At 36.0% G+C, this 21,156-nt stretch overlaps 2 protein-coding genes across 2 annotated transcripts; one reads left to right on the top strand and one right to left on the bottom strand.

Moving 5' to 3' along the window:
* Window positions 1–3,945: 3,945 nt before the first annotated feature.
* Window positions 3,946–12,369, top strand: LOC133676354 (DExH-box ATP-dependent RNA helicase DExH12-like). Its single transcript, XM_062098026.1, has 4 exons — window positions 3,946–4,029; window positions 4,274–7,256; window positions 8,353–8,742; window positions 8,860–12,369. The coding sequence occupies exons 2-4, from the start codon at window positions 4,296–4,298 to the stop codon at window positions 12,061–12,063; spliced, it is 6,555 nt and encodes a 2,184-aa protein (XP_061954010.1). The 5' UTR covers window positions 3,946–4,029; window positions 4,274–4,295; the 3' UTR covers window positions 12,064–12,369.
* A 2,169-nt stretch (window positions 12,370–14,538) lies between these two features.
* On the bottom strand, window positions 14,539–19,005 carry LOC133675155 (uncharacterized). Its single transcript, XM_062096444.1, has 7 exons — window positions 18,273–19,005; window positions 17,988–18,174; window positions 17,639–17,889; window positions 16,175–16,289; window positions 15,959–16,051; window positions 15,704–15,847; window positions 14,539–15,025 (listed from the first exon to the last, which is right to left on the bottom strand). The coding sequence occupies exons 1-7, from the start codon at window positions 18,626–18,628 to the stop codon at window positions 14,909–14,911; spliced, it is 1,263 nt and encodes a 420-aa protein (XP_061952428.1). The 5' UTR covers window positions 18,629–19,005; the 3' UTR covers window positions 14,539–14,908.
* Between the last annotated feature and the right edge of the window lie 2,151 nt (window positions 19,006–21,156).

The following is a 21,156-nucleotide window of genomic DNA, read 5'->3' as shown; positions in this document are numbered from 1 at the left end:
ATCTTTTAATATGTGCAGTCTTGCATGATATATTTTTTCTTTTTATTTTATTCAAAAAAACTTATGTGTGAGTCAATTTCTATTACAAATTTATTTTTAATAAACAAATTCATTAACCACAGTCAGGTAAATGACTTGTATTACGATATTAAATATTTTGATCTATATTTGTTTCTTGATTTTTTCAATTTTATTTTTATTTATTGTTAATGATTTTTTTAAAAAATTTATTTACACGATGATTCATGATTTATTTAATTATATGTATGCATAAGTTTTTCAATTTATATTTAGAATTTTTTTATGTAAAAAAATACGTTGAAAAATTCTACATGTTCAATTTATTTATCATGTATTAATGTTTTCAACTTGATCTTTATTCTATATATTTTTTATTTTTTTCCTTGATCTTTATAAAAGTTTTATTCTTTCTAATTTCATCATTCAATTCAAGTTAATAGCATGTGTACCTCATTTTTTTGATTTTTTTTCTTTTCAATTTAACTCTCTAATTGAAAATTTGTCGTTGTCCTTTAATTTATTTTAACCTTTATTTTTTTAATTGCTTATTTTTATTTTTTGTGTAATTTTTTTTTTGATCTAACTCTTTAACATTTCATCTTTTAGGGACTGAGTTTCACAATTTTTTTCATGTATAGTGCTTTGATTTTATGGCCCGAGTCACAGATTTAAAAAGTTAACAGGGATTGACATTATTTTTATCTTATTTTCTTTTTTTCAGCTTTTCTCAGGGCAATATTTAAAAAAAATCTGTTTTTCAAACTAAAAGGTATTTTTTTTTGTTATAATTTGTTTTAGAAATTTTTTTTTTTTGATTTCATCTTTTAATACTGGGATAATTAAGAATCTGACTTCATATTTTTTTTACCTTTTGTTTTCCCTTTCCATGGGATTAATGTAGTTTGTGAATTTGTCAAGATAATCCAAGTTATCTCGGTTTACGGGTTTGATAGAGTGTTTTATATATATATATATATATATATATATATATATAATTGAACTTGGATTTTTTTTATCATCTTTTTTTTTCTGATATAGTAAAAAAAAATTGGTTTAAGAGAAAAGTTATATTATTAAAAATTATAAAATACATGGACATGTTCATAGGTTTGGCTAGTTGATTTAGTTCATAGGTCTGACGAATTTAACTTTTTTTTTAACTATTTATTTTTCAACATCCTGTTATTGAGTTGGTTTTTAATTTTATAGTTGTCTATTTTTGTTATTATATAGTTAAATAAAAATATTTTAAAAAATAAATTATAATCCCACTGGAGTCCGTAACTCTGTTTACAGGTTTGGTGTGTTAGCTCGAGTTACTTGATTCACAAGTTTGACGAGTTTACCCACTGATCGAATATGTTTTTTTTCCTTTAATTGTGTTCAAGTTTTTTTCCTCGATTTCATCCTTCAATACTAGATTGGTTGAGAAATAAATTATATGATTTATTTTTATTTGTTTTTTATAAGGTTATCATTGTTTCAAATATGTGTGTATTTTTAGGCTGGTTCTCAATTTTACGAGTATATATTTTCATCATCTAATTAAATAAAAAAAATTATAAAAAAGTATTAAACTCAATAGTGTAGTGTTCGTGACACAAGTCGCAGGATGACCGAGATCAATTTAATTTGTCATTGTTTTAGTAATTTTTTTAAAAAATTTATATTATGTTTTTACCCATCATAAAAAAATATACTTGAATCATGAAATCAATCAAAATTATGTAGTTTGATTGTAAACTTATTTGGATTTAATTAATCAAGATTGCCATTCACTATTTCAACCAACAAAAAAAACATTGTTGAAACTAGCAGTAGTTACACAAACTTGCAGTAACAATCTTTTACTTTTCAACGACAATTCTTCACTGCAAATAATCCTGTAAACACACAGGAGGTCAAGATCCAAACCAGTGGAGAAGACCCCACCAAAGGAAGCAGCAGCAGCAGCAGCAGTCAAGAAGTCCAGATCCAAACCATCTGTAGCCGACACTCGGGAGAAATCAACATTCGTGAAGAGAAGAGGGGTAACAAGGAATATACGAGCCTGAGAAGTCCGAGGATTTCAAGAAACTGCTCTTTCAAAGGTTGTGGAAGGAGTAGGATGAGATTGCGTTGTTGCAAGGTACAATTAATTTGAGAAGAGTTACTATTTTAAAATAAAAATATAATTATTTTTTAAAATGTTTTTTGTTTAAAAATATTTTTAAATAATATTTTTTTATTTTTAAAAATTTATTTATAAAACACATTATCAAAACGTTATAAAAATATATAAAAAATAATTTAAAATAATTTTTTTAAAAATACTTTTAAAATAAAAAACAATCAAAATCTTAATAAAATAAAAAAATGCATTCATATTTCTTTTCTAGTCCCTCCTGCCCTCGAAATTATTTGGTCCCGTGCTCTTCTTTTCATCATAGTAGCCAGGGCACATCCTCGCTCCTTCCCATACCAAATCTCTCTGCTTCCTCAGGTTCGCTCCATCTAGGTGGTGGCTCAGTGGTAAGAGTTTGGGATCAAGAGGTTTGCTCTTTCTGTGGTCTCAGGTTCGAACCCTGTGGTTGCTCATATGATGACCATTGGAGACTTACATGGTCGTTAACTTCAGGGCTCGTGAGATTAGTCGAGGTGCACGCAAACTGGCCCGGACACCCACGTTAAACTAAAAAAAAATCTCTCTGCTTCCTGTTATGTCAGATGCTTCCCCTCCACTGCTATTCAGAAACCTTTCAGGCTTGAATGCCACGGGATCCTCCCCCACATTTGGATCCCGCCCTATATAGGCTGGCGGCTGCCATAAAAATTATACTACCTTTTTTGGGCACCAAATATTCATTCAACATTGTATCTTCTGTCGCTGCATGTGGCAAGGCAAAATGTGAAGATGGGGGCCTCCTTTAACCCTATTAAGAGAATGTTGGAAACACGGTCAAACTCTGTTTCTAAAAAAAATTATTTATTTTATTTAAAATTTATTTTTTTAATGTTTTTAAATTATTTTGATGTGATAATATTAAGAATAATTTTTTTAAAATATTTTTAAATAAAAAACACTTTAAATTACAATCGCTATTATAATTTTAAATATACCTTACAACTATTGCTTTTAGGGATGGCATCTCTTGCAAAATCTTTTACACTTTCATCGCTATCCCTGACAGCCACTTTGATCTACATGAATAGCTTCTCTTGAATCTCCTGGTACTCCACCGAATTTGCCAAGGGTGGGAAATTTGGACAAATAAACACATGTATTTAAAATTGAATAAATATGCAATCTTAATCTTTAGGGGTGATAACGAGTATACACTAGTTATATTATTTGATATATGTACTCTGCTTGTTATTTATTGGACAAATAAATACATTGATTTAAAATTGAATAAATATGTAATCTTTAAGGGTGATAATGAATATCCGCGAGTCATATTTTTTTGATATTTATATTTTATTTATTATTTATAGAATAAAAAATTTAGATATTTATAAATTATTTATCAAGTTTTAGATATTTATATGAGTATCTATTATTTGTTTATTATTTATTTTTTAATAAAAATAAAATCACTAATATATATATAGTATTAAGAAAAATCTAAATATTTTACAAATATATTTATATAATATAAATATATATTTTGAGTCAGGTTTAAATAGATTTCAAATTAAATTTGATAATATTTATATTTATATTTTATTTATTATTTATTAAATAAAATAATTATTTTAAAAATACCCTCTTATTTTAAATCAATTCACATTAATTGCATGCAAGTAATGTGCAGGTTAAAAAATAAAATCGGAGAAATTGCAAAAGGCCGAAGAGCCCACATGGACATAGCCCATGGGGGTTCAGAAGAACGGTGCCGTTCCGTGGTCTTTGCATTTTGCAGTTTTAATAGAAAGAAACAGCCTCCCTCCTTCTCAAAACACAGTGTAGCACTACTAAACTAGCAGCTGCAGCGACTCCAGGAAAATCAGAAGAGCCGAGCCGCTTCTGTAAGGATCTTTCCCCTTTTCATTTTGACTTTCGATTATAATCAGTTATACCTAATTAGGGTTTCGTTGAACTCAGGCTTATTCTCTCTTAATGCGTAACGCTACACATCCCTCCTAGTTAGGGTTAGGGTTTAGTAAGCGAGACTATACAAGTTGTCTGCTTGGTTAGGGTCTATCATCCTTAACTTTTTGAATCGAGTTTTTGGTTTCTTATTGCTATTCCGTTCGATTTTGTTGAAATTAGGGTTTGATTTGGAGATTCAGTAATGGCGCATCTGGGTGGTGGTGCTGAGGCACACGCTCGATTCAAGCAATACGAGTATAGAGCCAATTCTAGTCTGGTACTTACTACTGATTCTCGCCCACGTGATACTCATGAGCCTACTGGTGAACCTGAGACTCTCTGGGGCAGGATTGACCCTAGAAGTTTTGGTGACCGTGCTTATAGAGGGAGACCTCCTGAGTTAGATGAGAAGATTAACAAGGCTAAGAGGAAGAAGAAGGAGCGGGATGCTGTTTCTGAAGCTGGTCCTACTCGTCAGGCTAAGAGACGGCGCCTTAGAGAGGAGAGTGTTCTCACTTCTACTGAGGAGGGAGTTTACCAGCCCAAGACCAAGGAAACTAGAGCTGCCTATGAGGCTATGCTCAGTGTAATTCAGCAGCAATTGGGTGGTCAGCCTCTTAATATTGTCAGTGCTGCCGCTGATGAGATTTTGGCTGTTCTCAAGAATGAGTCTGTTAGGACCCAGGACAAGAGGAAGGAGATTGAGAAGTTGTTGAATCCTATTCCCAACAATATGTTTGAACAGGTTGTTTCGATTGGTAGGCTCATCACTGACTACCAAGATGTGGGTGATGGTGCTGGGGGCTCTGTTGCTAATGGCGATGATGCCCTTGATGATGGTGTGGGTGTCGCTGTTGAGTTTGATGAAGATAATGAAGATGAGGAAGAGGATAGTGATCTGGATATGGTGCCAGAGGAGGAGGAAGAGGAAGATGATGTGGTGGAACCAGGTGGTTCTGGGGCTATGCAAATGGGTGGCGGGATTGATGATGATGAAATGGGGGAGGCAAATGAGGGATTGAACCTTAATGTTCAGGATATTGATGCTTATTGGCTCCAAAGGAAGATTTCACTAGCTTATGAACAGCAGATTGACCCACAACAGTGCCAGAAACTAGCTGAAGAAGTTCTTAAGATACTTGCTGAGGGAGATGACCGGGAAGTCGAAACAAAGTTGCTGGTCCACCTCCAGTTCGATAAGTTCAGCCTCATTAAGTTTCTTTTGCGGAATAGGCTAAAGATTGTCTGGTGTACACGTTTAGCTAGGGCCAAGGACCAGGAGGAGAGGAAGCAGATTGAGGAGGAAATGATGGGTTTAGGTCCTGATTTGGCAGGAATCTTGGAGCAACTGCACGCCACAAGGGCAACTGCTAAGGAGAGGCAAAAGAACTTGGAGAAGAGTATAAGAGAAGAGGCTCGCCGGCTGAAGGATGAGACTGGTGGAGATGGAGATAGGGATAGGAGGGGACTTGTTGATAGAGATGCTGAAAGTGGTTGGGTGAAAGGCCAGCCCCAGATGCTTGACTTGGACAGCATTGCTTTTGAACAGGGTGGCCTTTTGATGGCTAATAAAAAGTGTGATCTTCCAGTTGGTTCCTTTAAACATCAGAAAAAGGGTTATGAAGAAGTTCATGTACCAGCGTTGAAGCAAAAGCCGATACCTCCTGATGAGAGGTTTGTCAAGATATCGGAAATGCCAGACTGGGCTCAACCAGCTTTTAAAGGGATGCAACAGTTGAACAGGGTGCAGAGTAAAGTGTATGAGACTGCCCTTTTCAAGGCAGATAATGTACTCCTGTGTGCCCCTACTGGAGCAGGAAAAACCAATGTCGCAGTCCTCACTATACTTCAGCAAATTGCTTTGAATAGGAATCCAGATGGTTCATTCAACAATAACAATTATAAGATAGTCTATGTGGCTCCGATGAAAGCCCTTGTGGCTGAAGTTGTGGGTAATTTGTCCAATCGTCTTCAGGAGTATGGTGTCCAGGTGAAGGAACTAAGTGGAGACCAATCACTGACCCGCCAACAAATTGAGGAAACTCAAATAATTGTGACAACCCCTGAAAAGTGGGACATCATCACCAGAAAATCTGGTGATCGCACCTATACTCAGCTGGTGAAACTACTGATTATTGATGAGATTCATCTTCTTCATGATAACAGAGGACCTGTGCTTGAGAGTATTGTTGCCAGAACTGTTAGGCAAATTGAAACCACCAAGGAACATATCCGATTGGTGGGGTTGTCAGCTACACTTCCTAATTTTGAGGATGTGGCATTGTTTCTAAGGGTTGATCTGGATAAGGGGCTCTTCCATTTTGATAATAGCTATCGGCCAGTTCCTCTGTCTCAACAGTATATTGGAATCAATATAAAGAAGCCACTGCAGAGGTTTCAGTTGATGAATGATATCTGTTATGAGAAGGTAATGGATGTAGCAGGAAAGCATCAAGTTCTTATCTTTGTCCATTCAAGGAAGGAAACAGCCAAAACAGCTCGAGCAATAAGGGATACTGCACTTGCTAATGATACTCTAAGTAGATTCTTGAGGGAGGACAGTGCAAGTCGTGAGATTCTCCAAACTCACACAGAATTGGTGAAAAGCAATGATCTCAAAGATCTTCTGCCCTATGGTTTTGCTGTTCATCATGCTGGGATGACAAGAGGCGATCGCCAACTTGTTGAGGACCTCTTTGCTGATGGGCACGTGCAAGTATTGGTTTCTACTGCAACTCTAGCTTGGGGTGTTAACTTGCCTGCTCACACTGTGATTATCAAAGGGACTCAGATTTACAATCCAGAAAAAGGAGCATGGACTGAACTAAGTCCGCTAGATGTTATGCAGATGTTGGGTCGTGCAGGAAGGCCTCAGTATGATTCTTATGGGGAAGGGATTATCATAACTGGCCATAGTGAGCTGCAGTACTATCTCTCTTTAATGAATCAACAACTTCCCATTGAAAGTCAGTTCATATCCAAGCTGGCTGATCAGTTGAATGCAGAAATTGTTCTAGGAACGGTTCAGAATGCTAGGGAAGCTTGCCATTGGCTTGGCTATACGTACTTGTACATACGAATGTTGCGAAACCCTACACTCTATGGCCTAGCACCAGATGTTCTTACAAGAGATATTACATTGGAGGAGAGGAGAGCTGATCTGGTAAGTATCTAGCTCTTTCATCTAGTTTTTGTAATAAATGGGCTTCTTTATTTGCCATTTCTTGTTGACATGAGTTACATGTGTTGGTAACGTTTGTTTATTTGACCTTTTTTGTGCCTTTTGTCTTTGGGTAGTGGAGAGCAAATTTGATATGTCTGTCTCATTTTCTTCAATTGTTCTTTAGTTTCTTGAACCACTGTTGTTGTCTATGTTAATGTGCTAATACTTCCTGTTTTGATAGATTTGGATTTTGGTTTACGGGCTTTCATCTTCTGTCATTAGTTCACAAGGGTCCATACATGTGAATTTTGTTCTTTATCACATGTTTTTCCTATGTTCAATGTTCCCATTATGTCTTCATCATCATTGGTTTCTGCTCTCAAAACATGTCTGATTGATGCTGAATATCATTCATTTTTGTGTGATGCAACCTTAGGTGCTTGGATTGATCGACTGCATTAGCCCACGACATCAATAGTTGAGTGGGGATAGGTTATCATGTATAATTAGTAACTCAACTTTGTCTGAACATGTGAAGATGTGTTATGGAGAATATGCATTTGTATAACATAAAAACTACTGGCATCATGTCCTATCAGAAACCATATCAAGTCATGGTATATTGGTCCAGAAATTAGCGCATCCAACACTATTTCATAAGCTTGCTTATAAAATGACTGGAAGAGGATAGTGTTTCCAATCAGAAACGGTGTGTGTGCGCGCGCACGTGACAAAGATGATGTGAAACACTACCAACAATTAAGCCTCTATCTATAACTCCTATGGCCATGAAAGAGTTATGGTTTCAAGTATGTCCTTGTTTTGAATAAACACTATAGTGTGACTGTCTTTCTCTGTTCCCACTTTCCTTGTTCAAATTGCATCTGTCTAGTCTTCCAATATAATTGTCATGCAATTCTTTCCACCTCTTATTGTTGTCTTCGTAGTGAATTTTCATTCCATGTATTGGCATATGTCTATGCTGTTTCTTAATATAAACTGTCACGTTACCTTGTTTAATCTGCCAAAAGTTATGTTCCAAATCATTTTTCAAAAAGTCTAATTGTGTTTTAATGGACGTTTGTTCTCTTTGCAGATACATTCTGCTGCTGCTATCCTGGACAAAAATAATTTGGTCAAGTATGACAGGAAGAGTGGATATTTTCAGGGGACTGACTTGGGTCGTATTGCTAGCTACTACTACATTACTCATGGAACAATATCCACATATAACGAGCATTTGAAGCCAACAATGGGAGATATTGAGCTGTGTCGTCTATTCTCGCTTAGTGAAGAATTTAAATATGTTACAGTTAGACAAGATGAGAAGATGGAATTGGCGAAGCTTTTGGACCGTGTTCCAATTCCAATCAAGGAAAGCCTGGAGGAGCCTAGTGCCAAAATTAATGTTTTGCTGCAAGCATATATTTCTCAGCTAAAGCTTGAAGGGCTTTCATTGACATCTGACATGGTGTTCATAACTCAGGTTTGTGTTCATCTAATTGGCGTTTCATTCTTTCTTCTCCTTCCTTTTTATTATTTATAGTTAGATTTTGGATTTGCATACAATTTTTATTCTTTATTTTTTTTGTTTTACCTGTAGAGTGCTGGCCGTCTTATGCGAGCTCTCTTTGAGATTGTCTTGAAAAGAGGATGGGCCCAGTTAGCCGAGAAGGCTTTGAACTTGTGTAAAATGGTTAATAAGAGAATGTGGAGTGTCCAGACTCCCCTTCGCCAATTCCATGGGATCCCGAATGAAATTCTGATGAAGTTGGAGAAGAAGGATTTGTCCTGGGATAGGTATTATGACCTCAAACCACAGGAGATTGGTGAACTCATCCGATTTCCCAAGATGGGCAGAACACTGTACAAGTTCATCCACCAATTCCCAAAGCTAAACCTTGCAGCGCATGTTCAACCCATCACTCGCACCGTGTTGAGGGTTGAACTTACAATAACAGCAGACTTTCAATGGGAGGACAACGTACATGGTTATGTGGAGCCTTTTTGGGTTATTGTGGAGGATAATGATGGTGACTACATTCTTCATCATGAGTACTTTATGCTGAAAAAGCAGTATGTTGATGAGCACCAGGTTGTGGACCTCACACTGAATTTCACAGTTCCTATATATGAGCCATTGCCACCTCAGTATTTCATTCGTGTTGTGTCAGATAAATGGCTTGGTTCACAAACAGTTTTGCCTGTCTCTTTCAGGCATCTTATCTTGCCAGAAAAATATCCGCCTCCAACAGAGTTGTTGGACTTGCAGCCGCTGCCTGTGACTGCATTGAGAAATCCATCATATGAAGCTCTTTATCAAGATTTTAAGCATTTTAATCCAGTGCAAACTCAGGTCTTTACTGTTCTGTATAATACTGATGACAATGTCTTGGTTGCTGCGCCAACAGGGAGTGGGAAGACTATCTGTGCAGAGTTTGCCATACTGAGGAATCACCAAAAGGGACCTGAGAGTGTCATGCGTGCAGTGTATATTGCACCTCTTGAAGCAATTGCCAAGGAACGCTATCGTGATTGGGAGAGAAAGTTCGGTAGAGGTCTTGGCATGCGGGTTGTTGAATTGACTGGGGAAACAGCCACAGACTTGAAGCTGCTCGAAAAGGGTCAAATAATCATAAGCACCCCAGAGAAGTGGGATGCTTTGTCTCGACGCTGGAAGCAGCGGAAGTATGTGCAGCAAGTCAGTCTTTTTATCATTGATGAGCTTCACTTGATTGGGGGTCAAGGTGGTCCTGTCTTAGAGGTGATTGTCTCTAGGATGCGATACATTGCTAGTCAGATAGAGAACAAGATACGGATTGTGGCTTTGTCATCTTCTCTTGCAAATGCAAAGGATCTTGGGGAGTGGATAGGAGCTACATCTCATGGCCTATTCAATTTTCCTCCTGGTGTGCGTCCTGTGCCCCTGGAAATACACATTCAAGGTGTAGATATTGCTAATTTTGAGGCAAGGATGCAAGCCATGACAAAACCGACATATACTTCTATTGTCCAGCATGCAAAGAATGGAAAGCCCGCTATTGTGTTTGTCCCCACAAGAAAGCATGTGCGACTTGCTGCTGTGGATCTGATGACATACTCAAGTATGGATGGTGGAGAGAAGCCACCTTTTCTGTTAAGGTCCGTTGAGGAATTGGAGCCTTTCATTGGAAAGATTCAGGAAGAAATGTTGAGAGCCACTTTGCACCATGGCGTTGGCTACTTGCATGAGGGCTTGAGCAGCTTGGATCAAGAAGTTGTGTCCCAACTGTTTGAAGCTGGGTGGATTCAGGTTTGTGTCATGAGTAGTTCAATGTGCTGGGGAGTGCCTTTGTCAGCACATTTGGTGGTTGTGATGGGTACTCAATACTATGACGGGCAAGAAAATGCTCACACAGATTATCCTGTTACAGATCTTCTGCAGATGATGGGTCATGCTAGCCGACCTCTTCTAGATAATTCTGGAAAGTGTGTCATCTTTTGCCACGCACCTCGTAAAGAATATTACAAGAAATTCTTATATGAAGCATTTCCCGTGGAAAGTCATTTGCACCATTTCCTGCATGATAATTTTAATGCTGAAGTTGTTGCTGGAGTTATTGAGAACAAGCAGGATGCAGTTGATTATCTGACATGGACTTTCACGTATAGGAGGCTCACTCAGAATCCAAACTACTACAATCTCCAGGGAGTTAGTCACAGGCATCTTTCAGATCACCTTTCAGAGCTTGTTGAGAACACATTGACTGACCTAGAGAGGAGTAAATGTGTCGCTATTGAAGAGGACATGGACCTTTCTCCTCTGAATCTTGGCATGATAGCGTCTTACTATTACATCAGTTATACTACTATTGAACGTTTTAGCTCCTCTTTGACTCCCAAAACAAAGATGAAGGGTCTTCTGGAAATCCTCTCTTCAGCCTCAGAGTATGCACAATTGCCAATACGGCCTGGGGAGGAGGAGGTGCTTCGAAGATTAATCAATCACCAGAGGTTTTCATTTGAAAATCCTAGATACGCTGATCCACATGTGAAGGCTAATGTGTTGCTACAAGCCCATTTCTCTAGGCAATCCGTGGGTGGGAACCTAGCATTGGACCAGCGAGAGGTGCTTCTTTCTGGCAGTAGATTGCTTCAAGCAATGGTTGATGTCATTTCGAGCAACGGTTGGTTGAGCCTTGCTCTCCTTGCAATGGAAGTTAGCCAAATGGTGACGCAAGGGATGTGGGAGCGTGATTCCATGCTTCTACAGCTTCCACACTTCACAAAGGACATGGCTAAGAGGTGTCAGGAGAACCCTGGAAAGAGTATTGAGACAGTATTTGATCTGGTGGAGATGGAAGATGATGAGAGGCGGGAGCTTCTGCAGATGTCAGATTCACAGTTGCTAGATATTGTCAGGTTTTGCAATCGATTCCCCAACATTGATATGTCTTATGAGGTGATGGATGGTGATAATGTGAGGGCAGGAGAAGACATCACTTTGCTGGTCACTCTTGAAAGGGATCTAGAGGGGAGGACAGAGGTGGGACCTGTTGATTCACCCAGGTATCCTAAAGCCAAAGAAGAAGGGTGGTGGCTTGTTGTTGGTGATACCAAGAGCAACCAGCTGCTTGCCATCAAAAGGGTTTCCCTTCAGAGGAAGTCAAAGGTGAAGCTGGAGTTTGCTGCTCCTGCAGATACTGGAAGGAAGTCGTATACTCTCTATTTCATGTGTGATTCGTATCTTGGTTGTGACCAGGAATACAACTTCTCTGTTGATGTTGGTGAAGCAGCAGGCCCGGATGAAGACAGTGGAAGAGAGTAAACTGCAGCTTTAGAAATTTCCATTCTTACTCATTTTGTGACTCGTCCAGTAGCAATGTTGGATTTTTCAAGAATAGCTGGTTATATTTTTCTATTTTTATCTATCATGGTGTATTTGCTTCTGTTTTAGGATAGTTCATGCTGTGAAAATGACCGCTTTGGACATGTCATGGCAATGCGATGAAGATTTAGATTCAGAATTTCAGATGCTATATCGTGATGAAGATTTTAGGATTGTGCCTTGCTTCATTGCAGACTTTGTCCGAGTGGTACCCAGCTGAAATTTCTTTCGTGGTGTTGCTTTTCCTTTTCTTTGTGTTTTTTCCTTTGACCTTTCACTGAATCTGTCTTCAGCGTACTTGATTATCACCAGCGCTTCTCGGTGGTGCTTTTTTTCTTTTTCATTACGCTGAAGTTGCATCATCGTGACGGAAACCCTTGCAGTTTTCTTGATGCAAGTGAAGCTGGCAAAGTCACATTCTGCGTCCTGCCTAGCATATGGGATCCAAGTCCAAGATGAAAAATGCCAAGAATTTTTTTTTGATTTCTGTCTCCGATACTTCTAATTCTATTTTTCTGGTTTGATAGCTCAAGGACATTGAGTTGTTATATGAAGTTATACAACGATGTTCAACTTACTTGAATTAGGTTCGATAAGGAATTGGTTTTTTTTTTTTTTTATCCCAACATAAAAACTTTTTTTTCAAGTGAGGTTTATAATATAATTTATATAATTTTTTAATATTTTTTTAAAGTTATTTTTTTGAGTTTTAAACTTACGCAAATCTATATTATTTTATTATCTTGTATTTGATTTTTATCACAATAGAATAAAGATATTAAAATTTAAACTTATAATTACTTGATTAAACTTTGATACCATGTTAAAAAGTTATAATGAAGTTCTAAATTATAATTTATATAATTTCTTGTATATATTAGAATGATAAAATTCAAACTCATAAATATTTAATCAATAAAGCTTTGAATACCTTGGAAGTTACTAACATTAAAAAGCCACCACTAAAAAATAGATATATAAAAAAAAATCTTTGGAATCCTTTCATTCGAAGGGGATTTGAGTAGACTATAAAACAATTTCCACGGTATTTGGATTTTAATTCTGATAATCATATAAAAACTTAAGGATTTAAAAGAAAATAATAATAAATGAATTGTTGTTTGATCTTCATTGGAAACTTGAGTGATTAAGGATTTTGAAAGAAATTTACACAATAACAAACACAACCCTCCGAATTATTAGATGAGTCGGTAAGTGGTGTTGAGAAAAGATATTCACCAAAAAATCACTGAAGAATTAATTAATAGCTTAGAACTTATTTTCACTGTGGATGAGGAATCAGATATGCTTGCTTGACGTAACAAAAAGATGAAGGGGACGATGAGGAGGAATCGAGCGGTAAAAAAGCAAGATCTTATATAGGATGAAAATGATATTCGTGTTAAAGAATTAATTTAACTTAATAATTTAAAATATTAAATAAAATTTTAAAACAAAATTTATATTATTTTCTAATATATTTTTTTAAGTAAAGATATTTTAGACTTGAAACTCATATAGATCCATATAATTTTGTGTTATTAATTAGAAAATGGAATAAAAATAATAAGATTTGAACTCGTGACTATATAGTCATCAAATCTTTACTATTATATCAAAAAACTATCTCAACCTAAAAACTTTAATTTTTTTAAATGAATTTTCATGCTATGATTTAGATAATTATCAAACTATAAGATGTTCAACATCAAACTAGCTAATAAAAGATTATATTTCTGAACAAAACTCTTGTAGCTGCAGGTGGTAGGAACGATGCCTGTCTCTGTTAAGATTTGTTGCCGTTCAGCAGCATTTAAACGAATTCACAAATCTGATATGGGCAGAGGCTTGAAAGAAGTAACAATACATTTAGACTTTTGAAAGCAATGAGAAGCCACACATCTCGCACAGAACTAACTCGACTCTTATGGTGTAGTTTAGCATCATGGAAAAGTTCTGTGGCGAGTGGATCTTAATGCTTTGTTGATATCTCAACTCTGTAACAGTCATTTCTTGTTTAAACATCAACTTTAAGGGCTTTTTGGATGATTTTAAATTATTTATTTTTTAAATATAATGGACAACGTGATGTCTATGGCCAAAGATTAAGTTGTCATTTGGCTAGATTTCAATTTTTTTTCAATATGTTTAGTATTGTAGTTATAATTACTTTTTAAAATGTTTTTCTTTTTAAAAATGTATCAAAATAATATATATATATATATATATATATATATTTTAAAAAAATTATTTTTGATATCAACATATTAAAACAATTCAAAAACACTAAAAATAATAAATTTTAAATAAAAAAAACTTTTAAAAATACAGATTGACAGCGTTCACGATTATGTCACGCGTCCATAACACAAAGACAACTCAAAGCTAAAATTTGAGGCCCATTGAAACAGCATGTAAGAATTTCAAATCTCATATAGATAAAGACTATCTTAACATTACAGAAGGCATGACTGCCGGTTTCAAAATTACATGGGAAAAGAAATATGATTTAGCAAGATTAAACCACATTTGTACACAATATATTAGGCTCGTACTCCTTGGCAGTTGTGCAGTTGCCCCTATATCGCCAAACTAGATGCAAGAAAAAACCATGAGCCGATAGATGAGGCCTTGCTTCAATACGTGTATCTCTACAGGCAGCTGAATGGATTGGACAAGGTCCTGACATGGAACTGATGGAGCCCTTCTCATGAATTATGCTCCGCATTGTATAATTAGGCTCGGGAAGCATGAGTCTTCCCTTTGCTATCATGAACAATCACAATCAGCTTACCATCTCAATGTCACAAGGTCTGTTTTGTTGATCGTCTGGTGAGGAAATAGATGCGAGTAGATCATCTATTTTTAAAGGGCAGTGCCGGACAGTGTGCTGGAACATAATCTGCAAGTGGATTTTGCTAAGCAATTTGTCAAGCAAGCTTCTAAAATGACCCGGAAAAACAAGCAAGTCAAAATGCTCCAAAACTACAGCACACCCCAGACAAAATGCTATAAGACTTTGAAACACAGGCAGACACCCACATGTATATGTATATACGCAGCTACAACATGCAATCATAAGGGCACGGATCCTAGTGTTGATAGCAACTAGTTCGTGCTAAGAAGGCTGAAGAGTAGGACTGTCTGACCCTCCTAGGAACCCACTTTGGTAGGATTGTGACTTCATGCCAGCAGACTAGTGAAATTTTTACACCTCCCAAGTCTCACCGATCCAAGATGCATACAGGGAGAAACAACAGTGGAACTGAATCAAAACCCCTGCCCACTCGTATCAGTTATATCAGCTGGTCTTAACAGAATATAGGCTCACTGAGGAATGTATTCATGAGAAAGCATGGCCAAAGAATCAAAACAGCAGATTAATTGAACAAAGGCATTGGTTCAGTGATTGATGAGTCGATTCTCCTTTTTCTTGAAAAAAACACAAATAAATACCCATAAAACAACGACCAAACTTCACATAGACCAAGTCATGATCTCCAGTGTCTACTTCAGTCAAAATAATCAATCAATTGAAACAAAGATTCATTATGTGCAGGGCGTAAATTTTTCAACTAACCTTGGAGTAACTATCTGCAAATGCACGTGCTCGATTGGGCTTCTCGAGATAATGTAAGTCAGCCTTCACAAGCTTCCCATCCACAAAACTCAGCCCACCATCACTAATAGCAAAACGCAGAAGATTTCCTGAGCACAGTCCTGACTGAAGGATGGGTGGCAAGAAGATAGAAATCATAAGGAAATTATCACGTTCAAAATAAAAGGAGGAAAGAGAGAAAGAAAATACAGAAAAAATCCAAGTGACTGCACAAACCTTTTGGATAAAATCTGAATCCAAGCAGCCAAATACCACAGGAGGATCATCTGATGTAACCAGTTTTCCATCATCTTGTAGCTCTAAAACTACCTGCTCATACCAAAAATAGGGTTATCAGCAAAACAAAATATTACGTGCCCACAAAAGGAACCAAAGTATAGCACGGTTGACAAAGGGGCAAAAAAAAAACAAAACAGACATGAGATCAAATACCTGTTGCTGGGTTGGAACCTCTCCTTTATTGTCAGTGTCAATGACATACTGGCTACAGTTCTGATCCTTCCAGACTAACGCTAGTGGTGTATTTCCTGTCTGATAATGTGCATGCCTGAGAAAGAATCAAAGTGAACATCATCAGAAAACTTTTGAGAAAGAAAAAAGAGAAGTTGGACAAGTCAAATTTCAAGGATCGTCCACTTGTTGTATGCTAATACTAATGTCAAAGAAGAAACAATACCAAAGAAATAAATCACTGAAAATGAAGATACACAGGTCAGAACATGCAATTACAAAGTAACATTCTTATATAGCATATCAATTCCATTCAAGGATATATTGCTGGTCTTGCTTACAAAACATCCACAAAGTAAAAAATAAATAAATAAGTAAATGCTGCACAAGCAGGCATCCTAGAGAACTAATATACTGAGTGTTAGACATCCCTGCACACCGTCTCCAAACTTCAAATATGATGTCAAAAATCCTTGCATATCTCTTTGCTAAAAGAGATACCTCACTTACTGCAAAGCAATTTAAATTACAAAGAAATGTGGTATGTGATAAAAGGGGTTTTAATCATTTAAGTACCCATTTGCATACTCTCTGTTAAATTCAGACCAACCTCCTTCTTTAACAAAAGGATCTATGGTACAATGCTCAGAATTGCCCAATGATCATTTATCAATCTCAATTCAACAGTCATCGTAACATTTTCTGAAAGGTGCATAGATCATTTATTTCACTAGTTTGCATTGCACCGATATTATTGAGACAATATATGAAATCCTACTCTAACTCTGCACAACTAGAAAACTATCATAATCTTGACATGATGTATGGTCTTGATTAAATCATCCAGGAGCTTTTTCTCATTTAAGTGCCTGCTCTAAGAGCATTTCCTTCCCTAAAAAAACAGGGGTCAGACAAGCAGCATTCAAATTTCAAAGAAATTGCTCTAAAATATTCCTTAACAACCTGACAATTGCCTAAGGATAAAATATCAACCTCAATGGATTAAATCATGATAAAACTTCTTAACAGATAAAAAAAAAATCTTTCATTTCAGTATTTAAAAGAGAATAGACGTTTCATCAAAGAACACACCTAAAACCCTACACTTCATTAAATCAAACCTAGGAAGGATCTTGTTCTCTAGGTGACCGAAAGACCAAACCCAAAAGATAGCACCAACTTTTTCTTCAAGCATGAATCACATCCACTTCACGAAAACAACATAGTTGCTCATGCTTAAAAGTACAGATTATCACTCAGCTCATTTGAAAGCAGCACCACACATAAATAACTCTACCAGCATTAAAACCAGTAATCTAAACAATGCAGTTGTTTATCCCTACAAAGCTCAAAAACTTCTCTAAAACACGAACAGCACAAAAAAGGAACGAAAAAAAAAACAGCATTATAATAAACCGATAACTTTCTTAAATCAAAAACACTTACTTGTTATAAAACAACAATCCATCCTTAACATACGGCACATCTCCTGAATATGCAGAGAACAAACCATTCTGATCACAATTATAAACTGGAACGGTACTGAACCTGTACTTGTGATAGAAGGAAGGAGGGTCACAAGCTCCAGTCTCTCCAAGCTTAGAATTCAACCAAAAAAACCGGAATTCTGCTGCACAATCATATAGTGAATATCCCCTCCAACACACCATATCAATCACATAATATGTCTGATCCAACTGCACAGAGATCATTCAAAAAACAAACAATTTTTTTAAAAACATGGTAATTAATTTTTTAATTAATGAAAACAGTTTAATTAAATTGTTAATTTTACCTCGTGAAAAATGCAGTCTAGTATACAATAAGACTGATTAGGACCAGAACCGTCCCTTTTCTTCGCTCCGTTAGGTAATGCAGAAGGAAAACGATGCAGTATTGATCCATTTCGCTGCCTACTGACAGTCGTTCCGTTTGTTGACACCACAAAACACCGTTTTCCGGCCGGCCTTGCAAACACATACCTGAAAAGACACAAAATTGACAATTTAACTCAATAAAACAAAAACAAATAAAAAGAAAATAAGAATTTGAAATTAGTTAAGTGAGATTGAAAAACGACCAGTCGTCGCTTAATCGATCGGGGACATCAATCATCCACTCATGTAGCATCAACTGTTTAGCGAACCATTTGCGAGCTTCGGCTCCTTTAAGCTTCGCTGCGTGACGGACATCGAGGTCTTGTGATGGAGCTCCAGATTCTCCGGATTCGGGTACGAGTTCAAGCTCGATATTCGATTCGGGTTCGGGGGTGGTTTGGTGTTGGAGAGAGAGGACAGTAGAGGCTAAGCATCGAGCTTGATGTTGAGCGTCTCGGCGGCTCTGTGCTTGCCGCTGTAGACTTATGTCTCGACGGCGCTGTTGATCGGAGATCGCTAGTCTCTTGAACGGACGGCGGGTATCTTGCGGTGGTGCCATGGAAAGGATACTAGACTTTCTCTGGAGTTTTGAATTCTGGCCCCTGGACGAATCGCTTTGTTTGTATTTTTGGCTGGCTGTAAACGGCGACGTTTAAATAACTGTAATTTGGCCCAAATAGTTCCGAAACTAGGCCTGGCCAGATCAAAGGTCCAAGTTATCAGCTGGGTGTGCAATCCATGGCACCTCCGCAAATCTAAGCTCGATCAAGGCCGTGGATTAGCGAATCGATTTGAGGAACAGAATTTCAGAACTATGCTTCCAAACGTTCTTCGTTACTAACTCTATTTATGATTTATAATCCTTTGGTGAAACAAAAAACATTCAATGCTGCAATTGTTTTTCTTTTACGTTCTTCTTCGAATCTGGGTTTCTTGGGTACGCGAGATAGTATAAAACTATTTACGTGATTCGTGGCAGACTTTTCAGGAAAAAATTATATATATAGATTTTTTTATATATTTTTATAGATCAGAAAATATAATAAATCAAAAAATTTATTTACACTTAATCAAGTAAACTAGAAATTATATGCACTAATAAATAAATAAAAAATAATTAATAATATCTAAAAACAAAACTTGAAAAATCAAAAGAAAAAAAATATATTTAATCGATTGAATAAAAAAAATTAGCATATAAGGTTACATATATTAAAAATATTATCTGAAAATAAATATTTTTATTTTAAAAAACATAATTATTTATATAAAAGATAAAAAACAAAGCTATAGATTAATTGGAAAAACCTCTCCGAAAATTAAACGCATAGCAAAAAATCAATATTATTTAAAAGATATCATCTGAACCAAATAAAAGAGAGTAGATTTTTTTTATTTTCTAGTTTTTTAATTGAATCCAAAAAAACAGCCCAAAAAACTGAACTCAACTCGAAAGCAAAAAATCAACCCAAACTCATATTTGTTTTTTCATAAACTTTTAAGGTATAAAAACATTTAATATGAACTTCCCGTATTAAATGAAACACACAAATCCCTTATCTTTGTTGCCTAAATAGGTGACAAGGACAAGTTTTTTTTTCTATTGCTAAAATCTAGCGATTTTCCCTTTATTCTTTCAATCATGGAATCAAAAAATAATAAAAATAAATTTTTGTATCAAAATGAAATTGAAACGGTTTCGAGGGACCACAGTTATATAATTTGCATGATTATTTAAATTGAAGGATCAAAATAAATATTTTAAAATTATGATACGTTACTTGTATTGCCTTGTTTTTCATTTCGGTCTCCTCTCTTCTAGTCTCATTCTTTCATAATAATTTGAAATTAATTGTTTCTTAAATAAAACTTTACCGCCTAAAAATAAAATTTGAGGAGCAAACTTATCAGATGCATTTTCCGCTTCCTGCAGTTATTAGCCTTTCGTTTTTTTTTTTTTTTACAAACATAGAATCGAATCAACATTTTCCACTTTCTTTTTTGGGCTTACATCACACACGATTCAGTTCACCTTGCGAACCCTCCTTGGCTAAGCTGTTCATTTTCAGCACTGCAACTCCTTTGCTTTTTCTAACCGGATTCCTTTTTTAAACAGCCTTCGATTAGTTGCCTTTAATCAAATATTTGTTTACCCATTCCTTGTTTTTTTTTTTTGATATGGAACTGTTGATTGCGCTCCTTTGAATGTTCATGAACCAGTTTTGTTTTTTTTTTAAAATGATTCATTCACCTCTCCCACTTCTTCCCTTTTCTTTGTTTTTTAAAATAGTCTTGACAATTGAAATTTGACCACCAAGTTGAATGATATATAATCACTGCATTAGCTTAAAACACTTATAACAGGGATTAGTTGCAAAAGATTAATAGCGTGTTTGAGATGGTAGCAGTGATGGAGGTTTAAAATACGTTTTGTTTAAAAATATATTAAGTGAATTTTTTTTTTAAATTATTTTAATATTAGTATATTAAAACGATTTAAAATCATAAAAAAATTAAAATTTAAGAAAATACAATTTTAACTGCGTTTCTAAACATACTAAACACTTTTACTTTAGCAGGATTTAACATTGCACATGTTTCGTCGAATCATTCTTGTCTGCTGTACCAAATTGCATAATTTTTTTTTTTTTGTTAGAAAGGCCATCGGTTGCAGAATTGCCTTGTGACGGGGAGCAACTCTCTTTTAACTGTTGTCTTAGCACCTAATCTATGCAACAAATTAACTTCAATTGTTTCCATTAAGTCATTAATCTACCTTACAGAAATTATTACCTTCATCTACCCTTCCCAGTTGCTTGTCTTTTGTCTTTCTTCCTCACATTCATGCATAGCACTTTAGTCATTTCTTCATTGCAGGACTCCTAATGAGCTACTGAGACAGATTAGGCAGCACTCTTCACAATTTGGTGATGCGACACGGAGATTGGCTCATTTCTTCGCCAATGGTCTCGAGGCACGCTTGGCTGGCAGTGGTGACGGGACCCGAAGTTTTTTCACCTCCCTTTCTTCAAAGAGGACAACAGCTGCTGATAAGCTGACATTCCAGGCATAACTCCAGTAGAAGAA

Source organism: Populus nigra, chromosome 16, assembly GCF_951802175.1.
Source record: "Populus nigra chromosome 16, ddPopNigr1.1, whole genome shotgun sequence".
NCBI classification, from domain to species: domain Eukaryota; kingdom Viridiplantae; phylum Streptophyta; class Magnoliopsida; order Malpighiales; family Salicaceae; genus Populus; species Populus nigra.
Note: the sequence above shows the minus strand (reverse complement) of the source record. Positions and strands in the feature narration are given on the sequence as shown.

Excerpts from the sequence above, each read along its gene's own strand:
- LOC133676354 (XM_062098026.1), top strand. The coding sequence starts at position 4,296 with ATGGCGCATCTGGGTGGTGGTGCTGAGGCACACGCTCGATTCAAGCAA. Across the intron at positions 7,257-8,352 it reads AGGAGAGGAGAGCTGATCTG|ATACATTCTGCTGCTGCTAT; the intron begins GTAAGTATCTAG and ends TTCTCTTTGCAG. Across the intron at positions 8,743-8,859 it reads ACATGGTGTTCATAACTCAG|AGTGCTGGCCGTCTTATGCG; the intron begins GTTTGTGTTCAT and ends TTTTACCTGTAG.
- LOC133675155 (XM_062096444.1), bottom strand. The coding sequence starts at position 18,628 with ATGGCACCACCGCAAGATACCCGCCGTCCGTTCAAGAGACTAGCGATC. Across the intron at positions 17,890-17,987 it reads TAGACTGCATTTTTCACGAG|TTGGATCAGACATATTATGT; the intron begins GTAAAATTAACA and ends ATCTCTGTGCAG. Across the intron at positions 16,052-16,174 it reads AGGTTCCAACCCAGCAACAG|GTAGTTTTAGAGCTACAAGA; the intron begins GTATTTGATCTC and ends TGGTATGAGCAG.